The sequence below is a fragment of the Pyrgilauda ruficollis genome, unplaced genomic scaffold (assembly GCF_017590135.1).
Source record: "Pyrgilauda ruficollis isolate IOZ18807 unplaced genomic scaffold, ASM1759013v1 scaffold5, whole genome shotgun sequence".
Taxonomy (NCBI): Eukaryota; Metazoa; Chordata; class Aves; order Passeriformes; family Passeridae; genus Pyrgilauda; species Pyrgilauda ruficollis.
Genome location: NW_024526599.1, coordinates 18,047,080 through 18,069,093, shown reverse-complemented (window position 1 = coordinate 18,069,093; position 22,014 = coordinate 18,047,080). Strand labels below are relative to the sequence as shown.

Genomic DNA, 22,014 nt, shown 5'->3' with positions numbered 1-22,014 from the left:
AGTTGACTCTTACAAAGTAAAAACTATAGTAAACTTGGCAAAACAGTAGCTTGGAAGTCTAATTTTATTAGATCATTTGAAGGGGGATGGAAGTGGTGGGAAAGCCCATATCAGCATAAAGCCCTCTATAGAAGAAGAAGAGAAAAAGCCACATTAACAAAAAAGGCTGTTCAAAAAGATGCAAAAAACACTGTTCAGGATTATGGAGACTTACTCCTTCAGAGTCTACAGTTTATTAACTCAATGAATTCCTGACATTGATCATCCTCAAGGCTCAAATGGAACAGTCATATTAAAGTGGAAAAAATCATATTTGTGCTACTCCTCTTCAAAAAAAATTTTGCCTTGTCTTAAAAAAATGTGTATTAATAAAATAATAGAAAACAGATGCCCTCAAACACTTCTAATTTCTTTAAAGAAGGAAGTACCTAAAGAAAAGTCAACATTCCTTTACTATTCATAGTAAGAGGGAGCAGGCTATTAAAAATAGCAATTTTGATTGAGAATTACACGTTTTTTTTTTCACTTGGAGATTGTGGCATATCCAAGCTTACAGACACAAAAACTGTCACTCCAGTTTAAGACTAAGATAGATCCACTAAAACAAATTTTTAGTGGCCACTGCTGAATACTAAGAGAAGGCTAAGAAAGTCCACAGTGAGCAATTATGTAATTACCTGGTCATTAAAGTTTTCTTCTAATCCTCTAACAGTGATTAGTGGTTGGTTTATACCCTGAAGCACACAGATTTCCTTGCCTGAAAAACCTTGCACCATTTCTAATATCATCGCCTGAAATTGCTTAGCACAGCAAGCCACAATCTGTGGAGCTATACAACACAAACACAGACATTTGTTTTGTTTTTTCACTGAATATGGACAGCTCTAGGCAAAAAGACAAGAGTAGAGATCAAACATGCCCCTATTTCTTTCCCTTACTATCAAGGTAGAATTCAGATAGCCAATTAACAATGAATTCTACTCAATCACCAAGTCTCTGAAATAAATCCAAACGTTTAAGAGCTGAGAAAGCTTTAGTTCATTTTATGACGCTAACAGAAATGAGCCAACAGATTAAATTTTACTAAAATCAGTTAGACACAAATGATTACTGAAACACATTAGCTTGGAACTTCACAGTATCCCAAGAACATCTGTTTTTCCTTTTCCAAAAAGCATGTTTTCACAGACCCTCCAAAGGTAGACAAAAGAGGTTGCACACAAGTGAACACTCAAAGCTTCAGCAGAGCAGACAGCTGAACATCCACAAAATCAGCATTTGAGCTGTTCCTTTCTAACTTGCTAGACTGTCAAGCACTCACAGCTCTCTTGACTGTGATAAAAAAAAAAAAAATCACAAATTCAGGGCTTCCACCTTCTCTCTCATTAACTCAAATGCATTTTAACAAGCACACACACAAGATTTGATGGAAGTTGTCTACGAAGTTTCAATACACAAGAATTGGTGACAGTGCAAATATTTCTTCACTCATATCTGACAGAACTGCATATCCAGAGATTTGCCAACATGTCAGGATGCCAAGGCAGCTACATCAAATGTGGAGATAAAAAGCACACAAAGAGAACTATCTGAGAAGTGAAGAGCTTGCAAATGTACTGCATAAAAGTTCTAGGAAATCAAAGTCTAGAAAATGAAAACCAAACCATATCTTCATACTCTGAGAAAGGGGTAATTCCCTTCTCCCACTTACTATGGGACTCAAATTTTAAGAGTTATTAGTACTTTAAGCATTTTAAGGTAACAGAGGCAATAGCAGAGTCAGCAACTACCAAGCACAGCTTTATCAGTTGTCAAAGAACTACTGCGTGGAGAGCCTAAATGGAACAAATTTTCAGCTGAGCATCCTGGAGCATAAGTTTCCACTGATAGAACATAATCACTATCAAAGTGACTACGTATTTACAAACAGCTGTTCACTACTCTTTGTGGCACATTTTATATGACCCATGCTCATTTACAGCTTTGCATAATTTCGGTTTCTTCAGAACTTAACTTGCTTACTCGCAGGTTTTGTGCTCAAGATGATATCAACAAGGTCTGAAAAAGCACAAAAGCTTTAAACACTAATAATCAGTGTCTGACAAATATTTGCTGAACAACTGTCTTAAGAGGATTTCTAAAGACACTTCCAGTGAAATCCACAACAGAAACTCATTTTAGCAAAGATGAAAGTGGACTTCTATTAATAAAGCAATTTCAAAAACCCTTCATAAGCTGCACCAGTAAAGAATGGCATTGCACATGGCTTGCACTACACTTTGACCAGGAATTAGTCAGGAATTACACACACTAAATATAATTATGCTCCAGAAAGAATCCCTAGAGTGGAAGCTACTCAGGTATACCTTACACTGGGCCCTCAGTCACCAGGTAATATTGGAAAAATACCAGTCTGAGGCTGAAGCTGCTTCTATATGGCATCCTCTCTGCTGAGGCACCAGTTACATGCATAACCTGCCTCCCCTTTTCTTGAACCATCCAAGTCATATTACTGTAGTCAAATGTAAATCACAAATATACACCTAAGAGCCCATAATACTTTGTTTAGGAAGCTGAAAAAAACTTAATTCTAATTTGGCTTTTATAGTTATTTTGACACAATTTAAGGCATTATTGTTACGGTATTCTTCCCCAAGGTGCTACTCTAGAAACAAGATAGCAAGAGTAAGATTATTGTAGAGTCCTATTGTGAGTTGAAACAGCTGTTAAGTGGAAGATGGAAGTGACAACTGTGCTCAGAGAATCCTTCTTTGTTTAACTGTCTTTTCTTTTAAACCTTTCTCATTTGGAAACTCAGCGTAGCACTTCTTTGTACAAAACAAATCAAAACCACAACTTCTGCAAAAGTGTTATCCATGTGTTATCCAAGTGTTATGCATCCTTCTACTACTGTTAAACATTTCTTGCCAAAACAATTCTTATTTTTGAGTTTTTTATTGCATAAATATTTCTCTAATTCCATGTGACTTTGTCTTTTCCAACTATTAATACTTAGGGATGAAGAATTTTTTATTCTAATTTCGTCATTTACATACCAGCCATCAATACAACATGAGAGATACACGTTTTAGCTGAGACTAGTTTGCTTACAGTCTTGTTCATTTGCTTTATCTTGCTGACTTCCTTAGAAGCCAGCATTTAGGACACCAACTCAAGGGAATTACATAGCAATAAGCCTTTAAAGACACTGTTGCTTGCAAAAATTCTGGCGTGCAGTAAGCTAAAGAACTATTGTGTATGTTTATAAAGTGTTAAATCTTATTAACAATCAAAAATCTTTTGTATTATGACAGACTCATAGAGATTTAGCATTCACATTTGTATTTCTACTTGAGAGATTGACTCCCTTGATGGAATAAGCAGTAAAATATATGCATAAGGCTGATGAAGGATCTCCTTCCAAGCTGAGTAATTTCTCCAGATTAGCAGATTTACAACCAATTTAAGAATGCTTTATAGATCTCTTTACTGATAATTCTCTCCTATGAAACAGATAATATTTCCTCAAGGATTGCTCAGGAATCTAGTCATGTTTCTATTACTAGCACGTGTACAGCTCCACCTGCTGGTTTAGCAGTTTTGTGTTGTTCAGCTTCACAATGTTCTGGTTACTGCACAAACACCAAAGCTAAAAAACCAGTACAACTCCTGTGCCCTCTATTCTTCCAATACAAAATGGTGTTAGAGGTATTACAGCAGAAATATTTCCTCAGTCTTACCAACCAAGATATGGGCAACATACACAGCATTTAAACTCAGGGGATGTGAAATCCAAGTTCTAGAATTTAAACACACCCATGAGATGTTGAAACCTCAAATACTTAACATGCAGAATTTACCTATGAAAGGAAAGCCACTTGACTCCTTCACACAATACAACTCCTGATGTCATGAGCAGTTCTGCAAAGTACTGTGTCTCAATGCCTTCTTCTTCATGCTTTTTAAACTGGATACCAGATGTCGTCAACAGTTCAATAGAGTCCTGAGCATACATATCTTCTCTAAAAACAGAGAGGAAAAGTAAATTTCCAAAATCTACAAGCCTCAATGAGGTAACATTTCTTTTTTGCAATTCATTCCACAGACTTAGCCCAGAGCAGGAACAATTTAACTTTCTTCTAGGTTAATTACAAAACCAACCATTTTTCAAAGTTTTTTTTTTTAACCTCCATTATAATTTTTTTAACCTTCATTATCATTTTATCATTCCCAGAACCTTCATTCTTACCATCTCCATAAAAAAAATTAGTTCCTGCTCCTCTTCCAGTTACCTATAATCACCCTTTTGCAAGCCTACAGATTAAACTGCATCTATAGAATTTATTTGGCAAAATGTATGTATAAATCACTTGAATTGCAACAAATTAAATGTAACAGTTGAACACTAACACACTACATTGCAGAAATATGAGAAATACAACCCAGATCCCAGTACTGAATTAGTTCTGCAGTTCTCAGAAGTTTTTTGTGATTTAAGCTTATGTAAATGTTTAGACATGTGTTCATAAAAACTTTTTTTCAGTATAACTGGAAATTGAGTACTTACTCCATTTAGAAAAGCCTTAGAATTCAGGGATCCTAACTTTTTCTGTCTAAACTCTTTCTTTCTAAACAATCTGTTTCAACTTTAAAAGCCTATTTTGGACCTAAAATTTAAGACGATGAAATAAAAATTCCTCTACCTTTTTTTGACCCCCTCCTACCTCTGTGTTTATTCCCTTTAATGCTAACTTTTTTTTTTGGCGATGTCTTAAGAATTTCATGCTGAAATTCATGCTTTGGAGCTTATTTTCTCCCTTAAGTTTTATCTGTATCATCATAACAAAAACATGGAATGGTTAAATGAAGAAAAAAAAAAGTAAGCACGTAAGTACTTAAAGAATGAAATTCATTTTACTGTTCATAACATACTACTCCACAAAGTCTCTTCAGTGTACAGTTTGAAATTTTAATGAAGAGCAATCAAAACAAAAACACAAGAAAACCTAGACAAGACAACCAATATATCAAACTTGACTACTAGCTTCAGTCATAGACCTGTATTCTTTATTCCTAAGAGCAAATCATCATTCGTTAGAACATAGACATACATCCTCAAGATGTGTTATATCTTTTTTCCTCTCTCCCACACACCTGTTCATTAGCTCTCCAGCTTTGAGGTATCAGTTTCTCAACACCTGTCTATCTCCACAGCACATTAAAGAACTCATCCAAAACAAATGTACCATTTAACAAAAAGGGGGTTTCGTTCTAGCTGCTGCTCTGTACTAATCAGGTGCATAGTATGATTAGAGAAATATTTATGCTCTTTAAAAGCACACTAAAACAAGACCTGTCTGGAACCACACACACAAAAAAAATTACCTTCTAGGAACAACAAACAGCTCTTTTGCTTTAGGAGGAGAACACTTGGCACAGTGCCACTTCCCAAAAGGATGTTTAGAAACAGACAAAAACAAGTAAGTTGTCCATCCACATTAAAAGAAAATATATATATATATTAATTTCTTGTGCAGTACTTACCAAGTTTATATTTTTCTATAACCTCCACCATCAACTAGTAACAAGGTAATTTGGTGATTACCAGTACTTGCCTTACTAATCTGTCTTGCCTCTGCAGCATCAGGCACAAATAGATAGAAGGCTACTTTTGGTTTCAGTTGTTTGATACTAAGTAGACCTTTGAAGCTCAGAAAATAAATGAAGTGTAGCACAGGCCCTTCATCATAGATCACAATTTGGAAGTTATTAATTCCTTTTTCTCCCACAATTAGTAGGATTAGTACATTTGTCTATTTATGAAAATGGGTAACTTTCATCCCGGATTCATAGGGCCAGGTAAGTTCAGAGATGCCAAAACATTTAATCTGTGCTTACTTTTCCTTCGGGAGACAATTCACACAAGACTAAATAGAGCATGTCATTGCTCAGATCAAACTGGTATGTGACAATCCACACCACTACTTGTTTAAAAGACCACAGAGATCAAGAGAGGCAGCAGCGGTTTTCCGCTTAAGAACCCCAACTACTTTGAAAACAAGTCTTCTGATCTGCAGAAAAAGTAAAGGTCTGTTCTCTAAACCTCCTTTGTAGGCTGTGAATTTAACTCAGGTATATAAAATTGTCCAAAATTCTCAACTTGTAACACAACTGCCAAAAACCCCAAGGCATAAATGTGTGAGAAGTGCTTGTACTGATTTCAATTCAGCAGATAATCAACATATGAAAATCTATCAGACCAATTATGTTTACTTCAGAAAAGACAAAATCAAGACACTAGTAACTTCATCGACCACCTGCTAAAGATATAATTGGAGCACCAGATAAGCTTTTGATCCCCCTAAAAAGTGAGGTTTATGCTTAAAAAGTTTTATCACTGATAAAAATCACATTTTGAAATAAAGTCCATGGTATTATTCCAATACAATAAAAGTCAGCTTACCTTTTAACCAACACTTTAGACAAAATAATTCAGAATGATAACATTTGACATACTTTTTTAGTCACTCCACTAAGTTTACTTTTTTTTTTCTTCAAGTGTTGGCATTTTCCATTTAAAGTAGGTAAGGAAACAATATGTGATTTCTTTAACAACTAATAGAAGTTAAAACTAAGTTAAGGCAGAAGCACTCTGTAATGCTAAACAGGAAAACACAGAGCTAACTCTTGCACTAAGTATAAAATGCCTTCCACATTTTTTTTAACTGCTTAGCATTTTTGACCAAATAACCAACAGTAACACTGCATAGAAATGAGGGAAGAAAGCATGTTTGGCTGACAAAAGTTTTCCTTACATGAGTATTTATGGTATTCCAATATTACAATCAGATAGATAACGAAGTTGCTACAGTATTTATACATTTTCAGTAAGTCAGAAATATACGTTTAGCAGCACAGGAATTGAATACTTACGTTAAGTTAAATTTAAAATTAAATTGCCAAGTTGAAGTTCCTGGAGGGTATTCTCCTTGTTCATTCATAAACGTCAGTCCTAGCTGAATTATTTTTAGCAAGTCGACATTGCAGCGTAAGAGCTGGTACTGATAGTCTGCGTTGCTTCTGAATTCTCCAATAGGCCTTGCAACTACTCCTGGAAATTCTGTGTCCTGCAAGAGCAGAATTAAAACCTGAACACACAACGACCATATAGTTCAAACCATATCATAGCTGAAGAGTACTGTGTGCAAAATTAACTTTTAAAAAGATAAAAGATTAGGATCCAGATGTTCATACAGTGTTAATTCAACATTAACTTTCTATTTTAAAGGATGAGCAAGTTTACTGACCTCAGCCGAAGTCACGATTTTTGCAGTAATTTGCTAGACAGACGTCAAGCACCCACTTACCATAGCTACATAGTTATACTTCCGTATAACTTGACGAATTTTCTTCATCTCTTCATCCAAGTTACAAGCCCAAACTTCACAGATTCTTTGGCTATGATCTACGGTAGCTGCTGGCATAGTGGGGGGCTTTAGAGACCATACATCAAAAGTTACACTTGATCGAGGATTGATTTCATAAAGAGGACTTTAACTGTTTATTTTTTTAGCCTAAGAGAGAAAGAAAGCAAAGCATGAAAGTGTAAGTTTTTACTCTTAGTATAGCTGAAGAAAAAAAAAAAAGGCTTAAGCACCACAGCTACGCTTTAGCCCTGTGGATTTCACAAAAGCAGGACAACATAGCCACCAAAACCACAAGAATTTCGGCTACGCGTGCTCAGATTACCATCAGAAACTAAACCCCTACAGTTTCGTTAGCGACTGTTTCCTGCCCGAGGGCGGCAAGGCGCACTAGTGACACAGATACCGGAGACACCCGGCTCGGTCCCCAGGCGCTCCTGCCCCGCGGCTCGCAAGGGCGCGCTCCTCCGGATCCCTGGGCTGCGTGCAGCAGGGAACGAAGCGGCAAAGCAGTCACGCCAAACCCGGGGACGCCGCGGGCGGCCTCCCGAGGCGGGAGCAGCTCACTCCAGCTCACAAGGGCCGCGCTAAACCAGCGAGCGGCGCGCGGAGACCGACACACGGCCGGCCGGGTCCCCGCGCGCGAGAAAGGCCCCGGGAGCGCCCGGAGGAGCTGCAGCGCCCGGGGGTCCCGCAGGGCTCCGTTCCGATGCCGGCGCCCCCGCCCGGTGCCCGCGGCGCCGCCCCCGCTCACCCCTCGCGCTCCGGCCGGGCCGCGGCGGGGCTGGGAGGCCCCGCGCGGCCCCCGCGAGCGCAGGCGCGCGCGGGCGCTCCGTTGGGTGCGCGCGGTGCCGCGGGTGCCCTCGCGCCCCTCCGGTGCCGCCGCGCGCGCGATGAACTGGCTGTTCCCGCTCGCCAAGGGCGGCGCCGCCCCCGCCTCCGCCGCGCCGCCCGCGCGCACCGGCCTCCAGCAGCAGCGGCAGCGCCAGGTCGAGTCCCTGCGCGCCGCGCACGCCTCGTGAGTGGCCGCGGCGGGCGCGGGGGCGGGCGGGGGCGCGGGAGGGCTGCGCCGTGTCGCCCGTCCCGGGGCCGCAGTGGGGCCGCGCTGCGTCGGTAGCGTGTCGTGTCTCCCTATGCGCGGACGCGGGGAGCCGGCTGCGCCCCGTCCCCTCCCCGTGAGGCCTGGCTGGGTCCTCGCGGCCGTGTGGGTAAACAGGGCCCCCGAGTCGGCGGCGCCGCAGCCCGGGCCGGCCCAACCCCGCGCTGTCCCGGGGCCGAAGGGTCCCGCCGGGCGGGACTGCGGTGCCGCGGGGTCCCTGCCGGAGGACGGTGCGATGTGGGACCCCGGCGGGCTGGGAGGAAGAATTCGGAAACTGAAAGTCCAGTTGGCTGTCGGGGAGGCGTCCCCGCTGGCTTTGGTGTGGCCCGGCCGGGTGATCGGGCGCAGGTCGACGTGCCGGGTTTCGCTTGCCATTGACCAGAAAGCCGGCTGATGGGTTGTAATGTCTTCGAAGAGACGCGACTGCGTCTTGGGATAAAACCTCTCTGGAAGCTGCTTGTAGTAGCGTAGTTGATTAAAAGTTGAGACTAAAACATAGAGCACCAAGGAATTGTGTGTCACGGTGGCCTGCCAGCAGTGGCACAGTGGCATAGCAGCCCTACTGGCCTTACAAACTTTTTTTTCCTGGTGTTCAGTGCTTTCTACTAAAAACTGTCTGCTCCTTAAAAACTAGTTTTGTTTAGATGGTCAGAGGATGCCAGTTGTGTTTACTCCTGTTCAACATCCACAATTTTTAAAGCAAGACAGTTTATTCCGAGGTACTCCCTCTTGGCAGTATTCTGCCCTGTTTTACCTAGTCTTTTAAAACTCCTCACATTTTAAAAGGAGATCCACATTTCATACATTTGAAGTTATAGTTACAGTGAAGTAAGAATTCTACTGATGTACAACTTCCTAGGATTTCTGTAGAACTGAAATGGTAGCTGCCTCCAAAATAATTCAGAAAAAGGACAGAGAATGCTTTCTGTCACATCAGACTGACACTAGGAGTGGAAGAGATATTGAATGCATTTCCAAGTTTAACTGCAGATAGTTTTCTTTCCTAATATTTTGAATTATCACATAAGAAACATAAATATGATGGTATTTTAAGTACTGTTGCTTGAATAAGTATAAGTCTGTTCAGAGCCAATTACACAGATATTTTGGAGACAGTTTACTTTTTTAAGGGGCTGTTCCTGTGGGCATATAGGACCTTAGTTAACATAAAAGTTTTTGTTGGGCTGGCCTTACTTGGTCTTTTGTTGATACCCACTTTTTAAAAATCTGGCAGTGAGATGAGCTTATCCTGAATGAAGTCCCCAAAAAGGGGATCTGTTTTTCTCAGTCAGCTTGCTGAAGTGGTTTGCTAATGTTTGTGCAGGCACCAGCTCAAGCATAGGCAGAGAGGGAATGGATGCTGTAGCCAGGAATTCAGGTGAGGGGTAGGGACATGGTAGCTGCCCAAATGTCATTCCTTTATGAGTATTGTTGTTGCTCTTCACCAAAATGCTCAAAATTCTTAGTTAACTAAGTTAGTCAAGTTTGGTTTGTGTTGTCTTAGGTCATAAAAGCTCAGGTATGTGTGATCTTCATTTCAGCAAAGCAGCTAGCATTCCTGTACTGTCCCTCTCAGGTTAGGAGCTTAAAATAAAATCTTAGCATTTTAAAAAGAGGTTTTTTACGTTTGCTGTTGTTCTAGACAAAGTTGAGAATGTATCATTTTTCCAGTGTGCTCATTCCCACTTGGGGAAGCGGCAGCTAAGGTTATTAGTTCAAGATTTTTCCTAAGCAGGGTTATGACCGTTCGAACAGTTCAGTGAGATTCTGGCTTTCTTGTTCCTCTCTCCCTGTCCTCATCTTTCTCCCCAGTTTCCATATGAGTGAAGTGTAATTATATACCTTTCTCAAAAGGATTTTGCAGCAGGCTAATGAGAAGCGTGGCAGATGATTACAGGGCAGGAATGTGCGTAAGAGACTCTGGGGAGAATCCTTCAGTTATGAATGAGAAGGTGCACTGTGTGTGGTGTAACACTGCAGAACCCTTGATTTGAATTCTCCTGTGCTGAAGATATTTGATATTTTCTTCAAACAGCATGTGATCTCACAGGGAAAGTGCAGATACTGAGTTGTCTATGAGAGGATTAAGATCAGGCTGCAGAAAGCAAGATTCATAGCTGAGTTCGTGTCTTACTCCCATTTGTTCCCCAAGCTCTTAGAGACTTAGTTTTGAAGCCTTAAATTCTATGCCCCAGTAGTACTTTGGAAGGACACAAAACACTCCCAATACTACTCTTAACACACATTTGCAGGTAATGTGTTCTGGGTTTCTTGAAAAAGGACTTGTATGGAGTGTACCTGGCAGTGGATGGAGGAACATTTCTGAAGTTGGATCAAAAGATGTTTTCTGGGAACACCCATCTGCCGTTATTTGCCATTGGAGCTGTGTTCTCTCCCCTGTATAAGGAAGCCTTAGGTTACAGAGAAGAGTATTATTAACCAGGTGTAAGCAGGAAATATACATGGAAGAGCAATCAGTTTGCTTTTACAGCTTGTTTTGATTGAGGAAGCTTGTTTTCTGCCCTTCTGTCTTTTACTCTCAGCTTAGATATGTTCGTATTGTCTAGAAATTCTGCTTCTGAGCTAAGTCTTCATCTCCACCTCCTCCACATTCTCTGGGATGCTCTCTTTCAAAACAGTCTTGCTGTGCATAGAAATTGTAGAATGCTTTGAGTATTGAAATCAACTTCCTGTTAATGTAGCTCATTTCAAGATTTTTGCCTCTGTATTTTACCCGTTGCAGGAAAAAACAAGTTTGGATTTGACCTTACTGGATTTTGTAAGGCTCATCAGTGCTTTCAGGAGGGCCTGGGTCTTGAGTGTCACTGGAGCTTTACATTGTTGAATGTAACGCTACTCCAGATAGTTCTTGAAAGCTTGTGCAAGTACAAGTGAGCTTGGTGCACATAGTAAAAACTACTGTTAAATATTAGGCTAATCTAATAAGGAAGAATACCTAGTCTGATGAATGTTCTACATATTGGTCTGAAGGCAGTGTTGCAGAGCAGTGTGAACCTGATATAATGCCTTGGCAAAGTAAATGTTTAATCAGATAAAATTCAGTATATTAAAAAAAACCACTAATGTATTGTCTTAAATCAAGCCAGTAATGGGAGAAGGATAAGTTGAGGTTGTTGTCAGAAGCTTTCGTATGATTTCTCCTACTATAGTTCCTTTGCTTGTGACCATGTATGAGGTTTAAATGTTAAATCCACTCTTTTTTGCTTTAATCTTAATATAGAATGCTGAAGACTATTAGCTTACTCCAGCATTTTCAATTTTGTTCTTACAGGGCTTTTCAAAACTGAAATGAATACAAATGTCTGAGGTCATGCATGTTTATTTTAGACTTTTAGCTGTTATATTGACCATGCAATGAATGCTAACAATTTTTTCTTTGACAGCATTGCAGAAATACAGAAAGATGTGGAATATCGACTGCCATTCACTGTAAACAACTTGACAATTAATATTAACATGTAAGTAGAGTGGGCTGTGTCTATGCACATCTTGAAAATTAAAATTGTTCTTAAAAAAAAAACAAAAACAAAGTGGTAATAGAATATAAGCTGCTCCCAGCTCATAATTAATTTCAGGAACCATAACCAGGATTTGTATTAGTGGTTATAGTGATCTGGGTGGAATTGGCTCTGTACAAGATACAGATGTTCAGCTCAGAGCAAAATCATGTTTTACTGTTCCCAGTTCCTAAGATAGCTGTGTGATTTTAGTTGAAGGTAACTAGGGGAAAATGCTTGAGGATTTTTGATAACTTTGATTCCCTGCCATTGAAAATAAACTTGATTGGTAATTTCTTAGTCTGCTGTAACTACATACTCTTACCCTGGTGAAGTTTCTGGATCATAACTCAAGTGATTTATTGTAATATTTCCTGTGAATTTACTTTGGGGGGACACTTGCTCTGGCAAATGTTTATAGTATTCTGTTCACAAGTTTTATATTACTTTGCCCTGCAGAGTTGGCCTAATATTCTTACAGGCTACACTGCATTGTATTTGTAGTAATAACATTTATGTTTGAAAATGTTCTTGTTATGCTACAGCTTCTTTGTTGTCTATCAGTTGATCAGACCATGTGCTAGTAACACCAAGGCTGCAGGTTCAGTGCCTGTATGGGCCATGCACTTAAGAGTTGGACTCCGTGATCCTTGTGGGTCCTTTCCATCTCAGAATATTCTGTGATAATTGCTCCTTTGTTATACTACAATTTTACATAGTAAATGCTCTCTTCTGTTTTGTGGAAGTCTGGTACTCCAATCTGTTGGACTTTAAATTTTGTAACTGAATAATCCTTTTGTCTGCTTCATTCGTTGTGTACTTGTCCATAACAGTTGGCATAGAAAAATATGTTTATGTAATTAATAGTACTTTTTCTTTGCATAAGAAGCCTTCTTATGCAAACTTTATCATGGGGTGTCACTGTAGTAATAAATATTCTTGTATTTGCAGTTTGCTTCCACCTCAATTTCCTCAGGAAAAACCAGTAATCAGTGTTTTCCCACCTGTGAGACATCATTTAGTGGACAAGCAGGGAGTATATGTGACCGGTCCATTAATAAGTAATGTATGTATAATTTGTAGCTTCACACAGATCTACTGTTAATAGCAGTTTTAATACATGTTACACTAGATTGTTGTTAATACTCCTGGTAAAAAAGATCAGTATAGATCCTAATCTCTTTCTGTATTCTGAAACTGTATTTCAGGGCCTGAAAACAAATTCAGAAGTGTTCAGCAGTTATTGTAATTATTCTTTTACTGATACAATTTCTGACTTGATTATTCCATGTATCTAAAACTATTTTAAGTTATGAATGCTTAGAAAATTACTGTGACACTTTTTTGGCTATTTTTAATTGCACAGCTCTTCCAATTACATTCCAGTGTATTCCAAATAAAGGAGAGGGATGCTTTAAGACAGTTTTGTAACATAGTTCTTTCTAGCCTAATCCTATTAGAATGGCGTCAAGGTTTTAGCTCGAATATTCAGGATTTTAATATGCTGGTCTTTTTTGTCAACAAGATTGTTCTATTTTTTATTTGAGTGGATGGAGGTTCTGACTCTTTTAGAATGTAGTTAGCGCCTCTGTCCTCAGATATTTTAATTTTTTTCCTCTTCTGTTGTTTACACAAATGTAACTTGCTAACTAAAGTGGGGATTTTTGGTTGTTCAATATAAATGTGGTACTTCATTGACTCTCCACTAATAACGGCATATACAAAAGACTTTTAGTTTCTGTTCAATTCTGGGTTGCTTTATCACTTTATTTGGAGCTTATGTATATACAGTTTGGATTAATAGTATGTCTGAAATAGCTTTTCAGCACTGTCACGTAGGTATAATAAACAATCAAGTTCAGCACATTTTGGAACTCTTAGATTCCAGACATAATGTTTCTTCTTTTTTTGGGTTTTGTTTTGTGTTTTTTCCAGTTTACAATGCATTCAGATCTTGGAAAAATTATTCAGAGTTTACTGGATGAGTTTTGGAAGAATCCTCCGGTTCTAGCTCCTAGCTCAACATCATTTCCATAGTAAGTTATCTAAACATAATAAATGTCTTAATTTTTTTAAAAGTGACTAAACTGGTTATACATAGGGCAGGGACAGGAGTAATGTAATGGATATACCGGAAGAATTACATTCCCTGTCCTTGCACAATTTCATGTGCGTGGTGGATAACCTGATTGTTTTCAGAAGAGACACTAGATTTCATTGGAGTTACTGTATCAACATGCCTGATACAACTTTATATCCATTTTCTTGAAAAAGAAATTTTTACATTACCAGATGAAATCTAGAATTTCCTATATCTCTTGATCTGAGCAATTGTGTTTTTTCATATTCTGTTCATAATCTCCCAGGCTTAGGGAAGTTCCTCTTGCACCATGTGCAGCAGAAACTGTGTGATTTAAAGTATTGTATTGAATTCAAATTGTATCAGTACAACTGTGGTTCTCATGGCTGACAGTGATTGACGGTGATACTAAGTTTAGATGTGGCTGCCGTTGTGAATTTAAAAAAAAAATATTCATGTTATTTAGAAGTAATTATGTGTGTGTTGCCCAAGCTATTAAATGCTATACCATAAATAAGAGCTAATATATGACACAGATGTTTTTCTCACAACTTTAGGATGGAAACAATTTAAAATTGTGCTGTCATAAATTTTTGAGAAGTAGTTTTCTCATAATTAAGAGTGTAAGTGTGTATTTGGCTGTTCTACAAGAATGTAGATTAATGGAGTTCTATATTGTAGTATTAGACAGAAAGGCTTATTACATTGGGAGTAACTGAGAACAGAAAAGACAAAGTTTATGGCCACTTGAAAATTCATTCTTATGTCTTATATGTGGTCTGGTAATTATAATTCAGATGACAAGAGATGTGCTGTAAGCAGCTCATGGTTGTGGTTTTGTTTGTTTTTAGCCTTTTCAACAAACCAGCTGGAATGCCTCCTTTTGCTCCTCAGGGGTTTCCATTTCTCCCTCCATATCCACCTCAAGAAACAAACAGAACAATGGCACCCATGCCCATTTCTGAATCAGTTTCTTCAAGCTACACTACAGACAAGCCTGCTGCTCCCTCCTATGGCTTGATTGCTGATCTGCCGCTGCCTGTTCCTACAGCAGAAGCGGTGCTGCAGGTTGGTGTGCTGAGTTCTGCTGCTTGAGCTGTCAGACACTGGGTATAAATTCCTTTAGGAGCACACAGGGCATTGCTGTAAGACTCAAGGAAGCACTTATATGAGTGCACTTCATTGTTTTGCTGGTGCTGGGGAAACAAAACTGTCATTCTGGCTTTGATGAAGAATTCTTTAGAACTTGAAGTCAGAGCAACAGGTTTGTCTGAGTTTCAGTGAAACTAGTGTTATGCTAAGGGTCTTTGATTACAGAGGGTTTTGTTTTGGAGCTGAACTCCCCCATAGGGCAGCTGTAGCTGTATCTCCAACCACAGAAAATGTTTCTTTCTTTCCTGTTCAGAACCTATTAGGTAAGGGCAATGTGCAATCTCACAATCTCAATTGACTGTGCAATCAAGTCTTTATATGTAGTGTTTTATCTTGTATGTTTATACTCAAGCTCCTTATTGCTGATGAACTCTGGAAGGAATTTTATTTTAAATAAAACTTTGTTTCTAAATGTTTAGTCTTGAATCAAATCATGTCTATAGAAACAAGTTTTCTGAGGCTTGGAAGGCACTTTATGTGGCTTTATGGAATTTAAATTTTCTATGACTGTTTTTTCCTTGTCTAAAACATTTATTTTCTGAGGGATAATAGCTTTAAAAACCACATTAAAGAGATCAAAATATCAGTCTCCTTCTCTGTTCTCACTTCCCTGAGTTTTACTATTCCTGTGTATTTCCTTAGTCATTCAACTGTTTTCAAAGGAAGGACATGGCAAAACAGAATTATTTTCCTCCAAAATTGACTCATCTTTTATGACATGTCACCCCAAACATCTTCAAGCATTTTGTTGCATTGGTTGAGTTGTTTTCTGTTCAGATACTAGTGCTATTGCTTCTTACTGCTTTTCCTGCTTCTCTTGTTGCTAGAAAATATTCCTCTTCAGATCTTGATTAATCAGGTTAAATATCAATAAACTGCACTTCAAAAACCTACTAAGCATTTCTAAATTTTGATTCAGGTTGGCCAGAACGGATTTACATACAAAATGCCTGATGTTCCTGATACCTTTCCAGAACTCTCAGAACTAAGGTAAACTTTCGGAAGGTAGTTGAACTTTCCATAATTATTGAAAGGCACTGTACTGTACTACTGGCCTGTATCTGATACTTGTCAGAAGTCTGTACTCATCACTAAAGGGTTTTGTAGAAATCATAATTAGGGGAACTACCACATACCAAAGTATTGGAATCAGAAAATAACTCTGTTTTATATTCAAATGTGCTGTTTCTTTAGGGTTTTGTCAGCAGGAACAGTACTTGATTCAACACCAGGAAAAGGAGTATTTCTTTTTACTTTTTCTTACTATCAGTGTTCTGCTATTTTCTGAGGCCTTGCAAGGGACTTAATTTCTAGTCATTCAATAAGCATAACTTTTGAAGGAGGAAATAGGACAGCTTGAGGCTGGTTCAAAAATTATATTCTCCTAAACTCCAAAGGACTGTAGTGCAAGGTGAATGGGGAATTGTTTTGTGAGCAGCTCAGCATGTTCAGGAGAGGCTGGGTTAGACAAATCCAGGTGCTAAATGTGTCTGCTGTCCCAGTGCAAATCATTGCTACATCTGAATACTTTATACACATACTACAGAAATATTTTTCATCTGTTTGTCATTATTCAAACAAACTGTATTAGTTATTACTCCCAGCAGCTTGCTCAGATCTAATGAGACAGTTTCCTAGATCAGTTATGTGAGGTAGAATAGATTACAAATTCGTTATAAACTCCTTCAGATCTCACATATTTCTGGTGGTGTTGTAGTTAAGCAATTGAAAACTCTGTCCTTTCAACTGGAGTGGCTTTTTCTTTTCCTTTGACACTTTCCAAAGAGCCTGTTTAGTTTTACTGACGTGGCTGTTAAGTTCATGCAGCATCCATATTACATAACAGCAAATTAAGACTTTTGCAGGGAAGTATAATTTGTTAAATGCTATTGTTAAAACGTTCTAATCAAGCCTAGTCCTTTCAAGAAGACCGGATTAAAATTCCATGATGCTTCTGTTGGTAGTTTAGTTGAATGACACTGGTATTGCAGCTGTTCTGAATAATTCTGTTGTGTATGGATTGCACAGTTTTGGTAGAGGGGGATTTTTGAGTGGTCTTTGTGAGAAAGGGTCGGGAGCTGCCCCTGTGCCAGGCACAGCTGGTTTGGCAGCAGACCCACTGCAGGACTGCTGAGTCCATTAGTGAAGCAGGCGCTGCCTCTGAAAACATTTTAGAAAGAGCAGAGGCCATGAGGATTTAGAGGAGGAATGGAAAAATGTGATAATCCTGCAAACACCAAGGTCAGAGAAGAAGGGGGAGAAGGAGGTGCTCCAAGTCCCAGAGCAGTTACTTTTCCACAGCCCACAGAAGTTCTGGAAAAGGCTGCAGTAGAACAGGTATTTTTAAAATGTACCCTGTAGCTGAGAGGACTGTGCTGAAGCAGTTACCCACACTGCAGTCCAGGAAAGACCCAATATTGGAGCAGGCAGATATACCCTGAAGGAAGCTGCAGCCAGGTATTACCCAGACTGGAGTAGTCTCTCCTGCCAGGAACTGATTACAGTCTGTGGGGCAGAGGTGAAGTGTGAGAAGGAAGGAGAAGCAGAGATGAACTGTTAGGGACTGACTGCTAGACTTGGCAGTTCCCCCTTTGCCCCAAGGAGAGGGAGGCAGGGGAAGGTAGTGTTAGGCATGAAGGAACGAGGTTGAGCCTGAGGAAAAATGGAGCAAAGTGTTTTAGTTTTTGCCTTTTTTGCTTACCATCCAAGTCTTACTGTAATTGACAATAAATTCAGTTAAATTTTTCTGAGTGTGTTTTGTGTGTGATTGTAACTGGTAAGTGACTTCACTGTTTTTATCTCAACTCCTGAGATTTTCCTCCATAGCATGTTGAGGAGAGGGACTGAGAGAGCAGCTGACTGGGCATCTGGTAGCTTGACACAGTCAATCCACTATAGTAGCATTATGGGAAGTAAGGCTTGAAATGGGAGTTATTTGTTAACATGCTGCTTTTTAAATTCACTGCTGCATATAGTAGAGCCCAAGGAGAAAGGGGAAAAATAAGTTGTGAAGTGTCATGTATTTGTAAAGTGCCAAAAAATGCCTCAAATTTTGGAAGAAATGAATTACTTTACATGTGATGTTTTCAGATTTATATGTACTTTTTTTCTGTTTGAGTACAGTATATCACAGCTGACCAGTATGAATGAGCAAGAGGAGGTGTTACTGGAACAGTTTGTGACTCTTCCACAGCTGAAGCAAGTCATTACTGATAGAGATGAGTTAGTGAAAAGCATTGAAGAGCTGGCAAGTAAGCTGTCAAAATGTTAACATGTGTGGCTTTGTTCTGTGAACTAAATCCTTTAAAAAAAGTAGTAATAGTGATTTTATTTTTCAGAAAAAAACCTGTTGCTGGAGCCTAGCCTTGAAGCAAAAAGACAGACAGTGTTGGATAAAGTAAGTTAACAATAAAATCATCTTCAGAAATATGAGTGGTAATATCTGGAGATTTCTCAAGGTGATAATGTTCCTTTTCTTCTTCCTTCCAGTATGAGCAACTCACACAAATGAAAGCAGCCTTTGAAAAAAAGATGCAAAGACAGCATGAACTTAGTGAGGTATAATTCCTACATGGCATCCTTTAAGAATACTTTGATAAATCTGAAGTTTTGAATTGTATCTTTAACCATTAAGAATATTCTTTTGGTTTAACTCTCATTTAATATGAAGTAGATTAAGTATTTCATGAAATATGAAAAAAATGGAACTATGTACCAAAAAGTTAAAAGCAAAGTAATGGTTTTCTTATTGAGTTTTTGTATTTTTTACTGCAACAATAGAAGCACAGTTGGAAGAAAAGAGTGATCTACATCTAGAACTGTTCAGTACAATCCCAGTCCAAACCAGTTTTAAGAACAGAGTAATTTTTAAAGAAGGCATGTTCAATTAATGGTACTCATTTAACATAATGAGCTTGTAAAGCTGTACCAGATGAAAGGGCTCAATAACTGCAGGAACTTAAATTCTGCAGTTCACTAGGAATGCTTATTTCAGCCAATATGTTCTATGTGCTGTCAAACCTTGCACGTTCTACAGTGCAAATAGAGCAGAAGTTATTACTTCAGAAAGTATTCAAGGAGAATAATTTCTTGGGATGTTTACCAGGGTATTCATTAGAAGATATAACTTCTGATAAACCAATTTCTGCACTGAAATCTTCATAATTTGCAAGACTCATCACCTGAGAATGCAACAGTCCATCAGTTTAGTATGCATAGTACCTGAATTTCAGAATGCCCCCAGAATAACAAAACAAATTAAAAAAAAAAAAAAAAAAAGTTGCATGATGGCAAACCGAATGATTTCGTAGGTGGTCTAAATGTATTAGAGGTTTCCTCACTTGGAAATCAGGATAATCTGGTTCCTAATGGCTCCTTTGACTTTAAAGTGGACAGAGGTAATTGACATGGATAAACTACCTATTTTTGCAAGAAACCATTCAAGAACAGGACATAATATCACACTGCTGAAGTCCTTTTTCTTTTTTCTACATCTGATTTGCTGATTCAATTTAATGGTGGATAGGAGGCTGAGAGTTGAGGAGTAGCAGTTGAATTTTTCTGCCTTTTTTGCATATATGCTATATCTTCATGTAGTGATGTTTGCTGTGCACTACATGGTATCTCCTGCTCTCTTTCCTTCAAATTTCCAAACAAGTATTTTTACTTGTGTTGAGTGAATTTTAGTCATCTTCTATTAGAGCAAACTTTCCATATTTTGTACAAGATTAATTTAACAGGAAATTTTTGATTACATTAAGGTTTTAAAGTACATAAGTAAAAGATTTTTCATAGGGTAGATGAAGGTTAGGCCAAGCATCTAAAACATATAAATACCTTAATTTTGCAGTTCTGGCTCTGTACAGACTCCTACTGGACGTGAATCAGAGTGAATCACGTCCTCTTTAACTGCCCAGATATATTTGAGGAAAAAATAATGAAATTGTATGCAATAAGCAGAAGTAAGATTTGATGTTTATAAGAACAGAAAAATGAGTATACTGATTTAGATTAGCAGTCCATCTACTTCTTGAGTGACTAGGTGCTTTTTTCTTTCCTGTCTTCTCCACAATCATTTCAAGGGTATTTAAAAGCGAACAGTAAGTGCTTTTTTACCTTTTTATACTTCTCAGGTTCACAGCTGATTTTCAAAAGTAGACCCTATTTATTGAAGACACTTGAAATGTTAGTTCTACTCAGAAATCATGCACTTGAGAACTTGTCAGATTTCCAAGCTGGATGCTTTCTACACTGTAGGGTAAAAGTTGAAAAACTTTCTTCATTTGTCTGAATGATTGTGTATCAAGACCTAAACTAGCAACACTTTTCTCACAGTGAAGCCTTTCTAGTTTAACAAGCTGTGCTGTAACTTGGAGATGGAACTTCATCTGGTTACTTAGGCTTTTATGTAATAATAGTACTCTATCCACATATTCCATATTTGTATAGTCATTTATCTTCTTGGAATTCTAAGTTTTAATGGACAGGCTAATATTACATTGGACTTTTTATTTTCTTAGAGTTGCAGTCCGAGTGCTCTGCAGGCCAGACTTAAAGTAGCTGCTCATGAAGCTGAAGAGGAGTCTGATACTATTGCAGAAGACTTCTTGGAAGGCAAAACAGAGATAGATGACTTTCTTAGTAGTTTCATGGAAAAGAGAACGGTATGTAATATACAAGTAGTTCTAACCCATGACATGTACAAAACACAGTGAACAAATTTAGGACTTCTTTTTTTTAAGAGTTTGAGCAGTCCTGTGATACAGAACAGTGCTTTAGTGAGTTTTGACAGAAGAAAAAAATATCCTTAAATGGCTTCAGTTTATTTAAACTATAATCTGCATTTCAAAGGCACATACTTTAAGATGGGAGTGCAAAGGTCTCCTGCATTAGACCATATTCATGTGCTGTTGCAGATATTTTTGTGCCAATTTCTTCTGTATCTTGTCTAGATATAGGGGAAGATAGCCACATGGTAAATTTCAGATTTGTAAGGTTGACATAAACTGGCATGTTGCATTAAACAACCTTAATGTTTAATTTATTAAACTTCTTAAACAAATTCTGTTGATGGCTATCATCAAATAAGTAACTGAGGTTCAAAAACCACCATTCTTGCTTGTGCTGTGACAAAAGTAACTTACCAAGTAGTGTACCTTTCTTTAAAGGTACCAAATAAATGCATTTTGTAACATTGGAAACAATTCTCTTATAAAAAATTTTGGATAGAATAATGTTATCTGTGTAGACCATAATTCAGCCCAAAGCTTGGAAGGGAGGTAGGTCAGGCAGGGTTTTCTTTCTTTAAAGAGCCTGTAAAATAGCTAAAATCATTAAGGATAAACTGCAGTATGCATTATAAAAAACTGCATTTAGAATTCAGTCTTGTATGTCTTTTTTCATAGCTCTGCCACTGCAGACGAGCCAAAGAGGAAAAACTTCAACAGGCAATAGCAATGCACAGCCAATTCCATGCTCCGCTATAGGTAAACTTGATTTGTTAACAGTTTACCTTATTGTTACACATCTGGTAATTGCAAATGGATTTGTTACAGTGTTTATTGTTCTAATAACACTTTTTGTGGAAGTATGTTCTGCATCTGTTGTTACTTGTATTTAAAATATAACTTCTGGAGAAATTAAAATACCTAATTATGGAAATTTGTCTTTACAGACTTCCTGCAAACTGCACCTGCCAAGAGAACGAATGAAAACCCAATAAAGCACACTTTTTAATAACTA

General features: G+C 38.4%; 2 protein-coding genes across 4 annotated transcripts in view; one reads left to right on the top strand and one right to left on the bottom strand.

Moving 5' to 3' along the window:
• Positions 1 to 8,255, bottom strand: part of CNOT7 (CCR4-NOT transcription complex subunit 7) — a 21,485-nt gene extending 13,230 nt beyond the window's left edge. For 2 of the 3 annotated variants that reach the window (XM_041480008.1, XM_041480009.1), the window contains exons 1-4: positions 8,179 to 8,255; positions 7,368 to 7,574; positions 6,934 to 7,127; positions 3,861 to 4,022 (exon numbers count right to left, since the gene is read on the bottom strand). In XM_041480008.1, the coding sequence (XP_041335942.1) occupies positions 3,861 to 4,022; positions 6,934 to 7,127; positions 7,368 to 7,484 (473 nt within the window). In that variant the 5' untranslated portion in view covers positions 7,485 to 7,574; positions 8,179 to 8,255. The remainder of the gene's footprint in view (positions 1 to 3,860; positions 4,023 to 6,933; positions 7,128 to 7,367; positions 7,575 to 8,178) is intronic. The other variant, XM_041480010.1, reaches the window with a different exon arrangement.
• On the top strand, positions 8,227 to 22,014 carry VPS37A (VPS37A subunit of ESCRT-I). Its single transcript, XM_041480007.1, has 12 exons — positions 8,227 to 8,442; positions 11,928 to 12,002; positions 12,993 to 13,107; positions 13,977 to 14,077; positions 14,973 to 15,189; positions 16,193 to 16,263; positions 18,397 to 18,524; positions 18,612 to 18,670; positions 18,763 to 18,831; positions 20,793 to 20,936; positions 21,678 to 21,758; positions 21,947 to 22,014. Exons 1-11 carry the CDS (start codon positions 8,318 to 8,320, stop codon positions 21,756 to 21,758), a joined length of 1,185 nt encoding a protein of 394 aa, XP_041335941.1. The 5' UTR covers positions 8,227 to 8,317; the 3' UTR covers positions 21,947 to 22,014.

Excerpts from the sequence above, each read along its gene's own strand:
- VPS37A (XM_041480007.1), top strand. The coding sequence starts at position 8,318 with ATGAACTGGCTGTTCCCGCTCGCCAAGGGCGGCGCCGCCCCCGCCTCC. Across the intron at positions 8,443-11,927 it reads CTGCGCGCCGCGCACGCCTC|CATTGCAGAAATACAGAAAG; the intron begins GTGAGTGGCCGC and ends TTTCTTTGACAG. Across the intron at positions 12,003-12,992 it reads TTGACAATTAATATTAACAT|TTTGCTTCCACCTCAATTTC; the intron begins GTAAGTAGAGTG and ends TTGTATTTGCAG.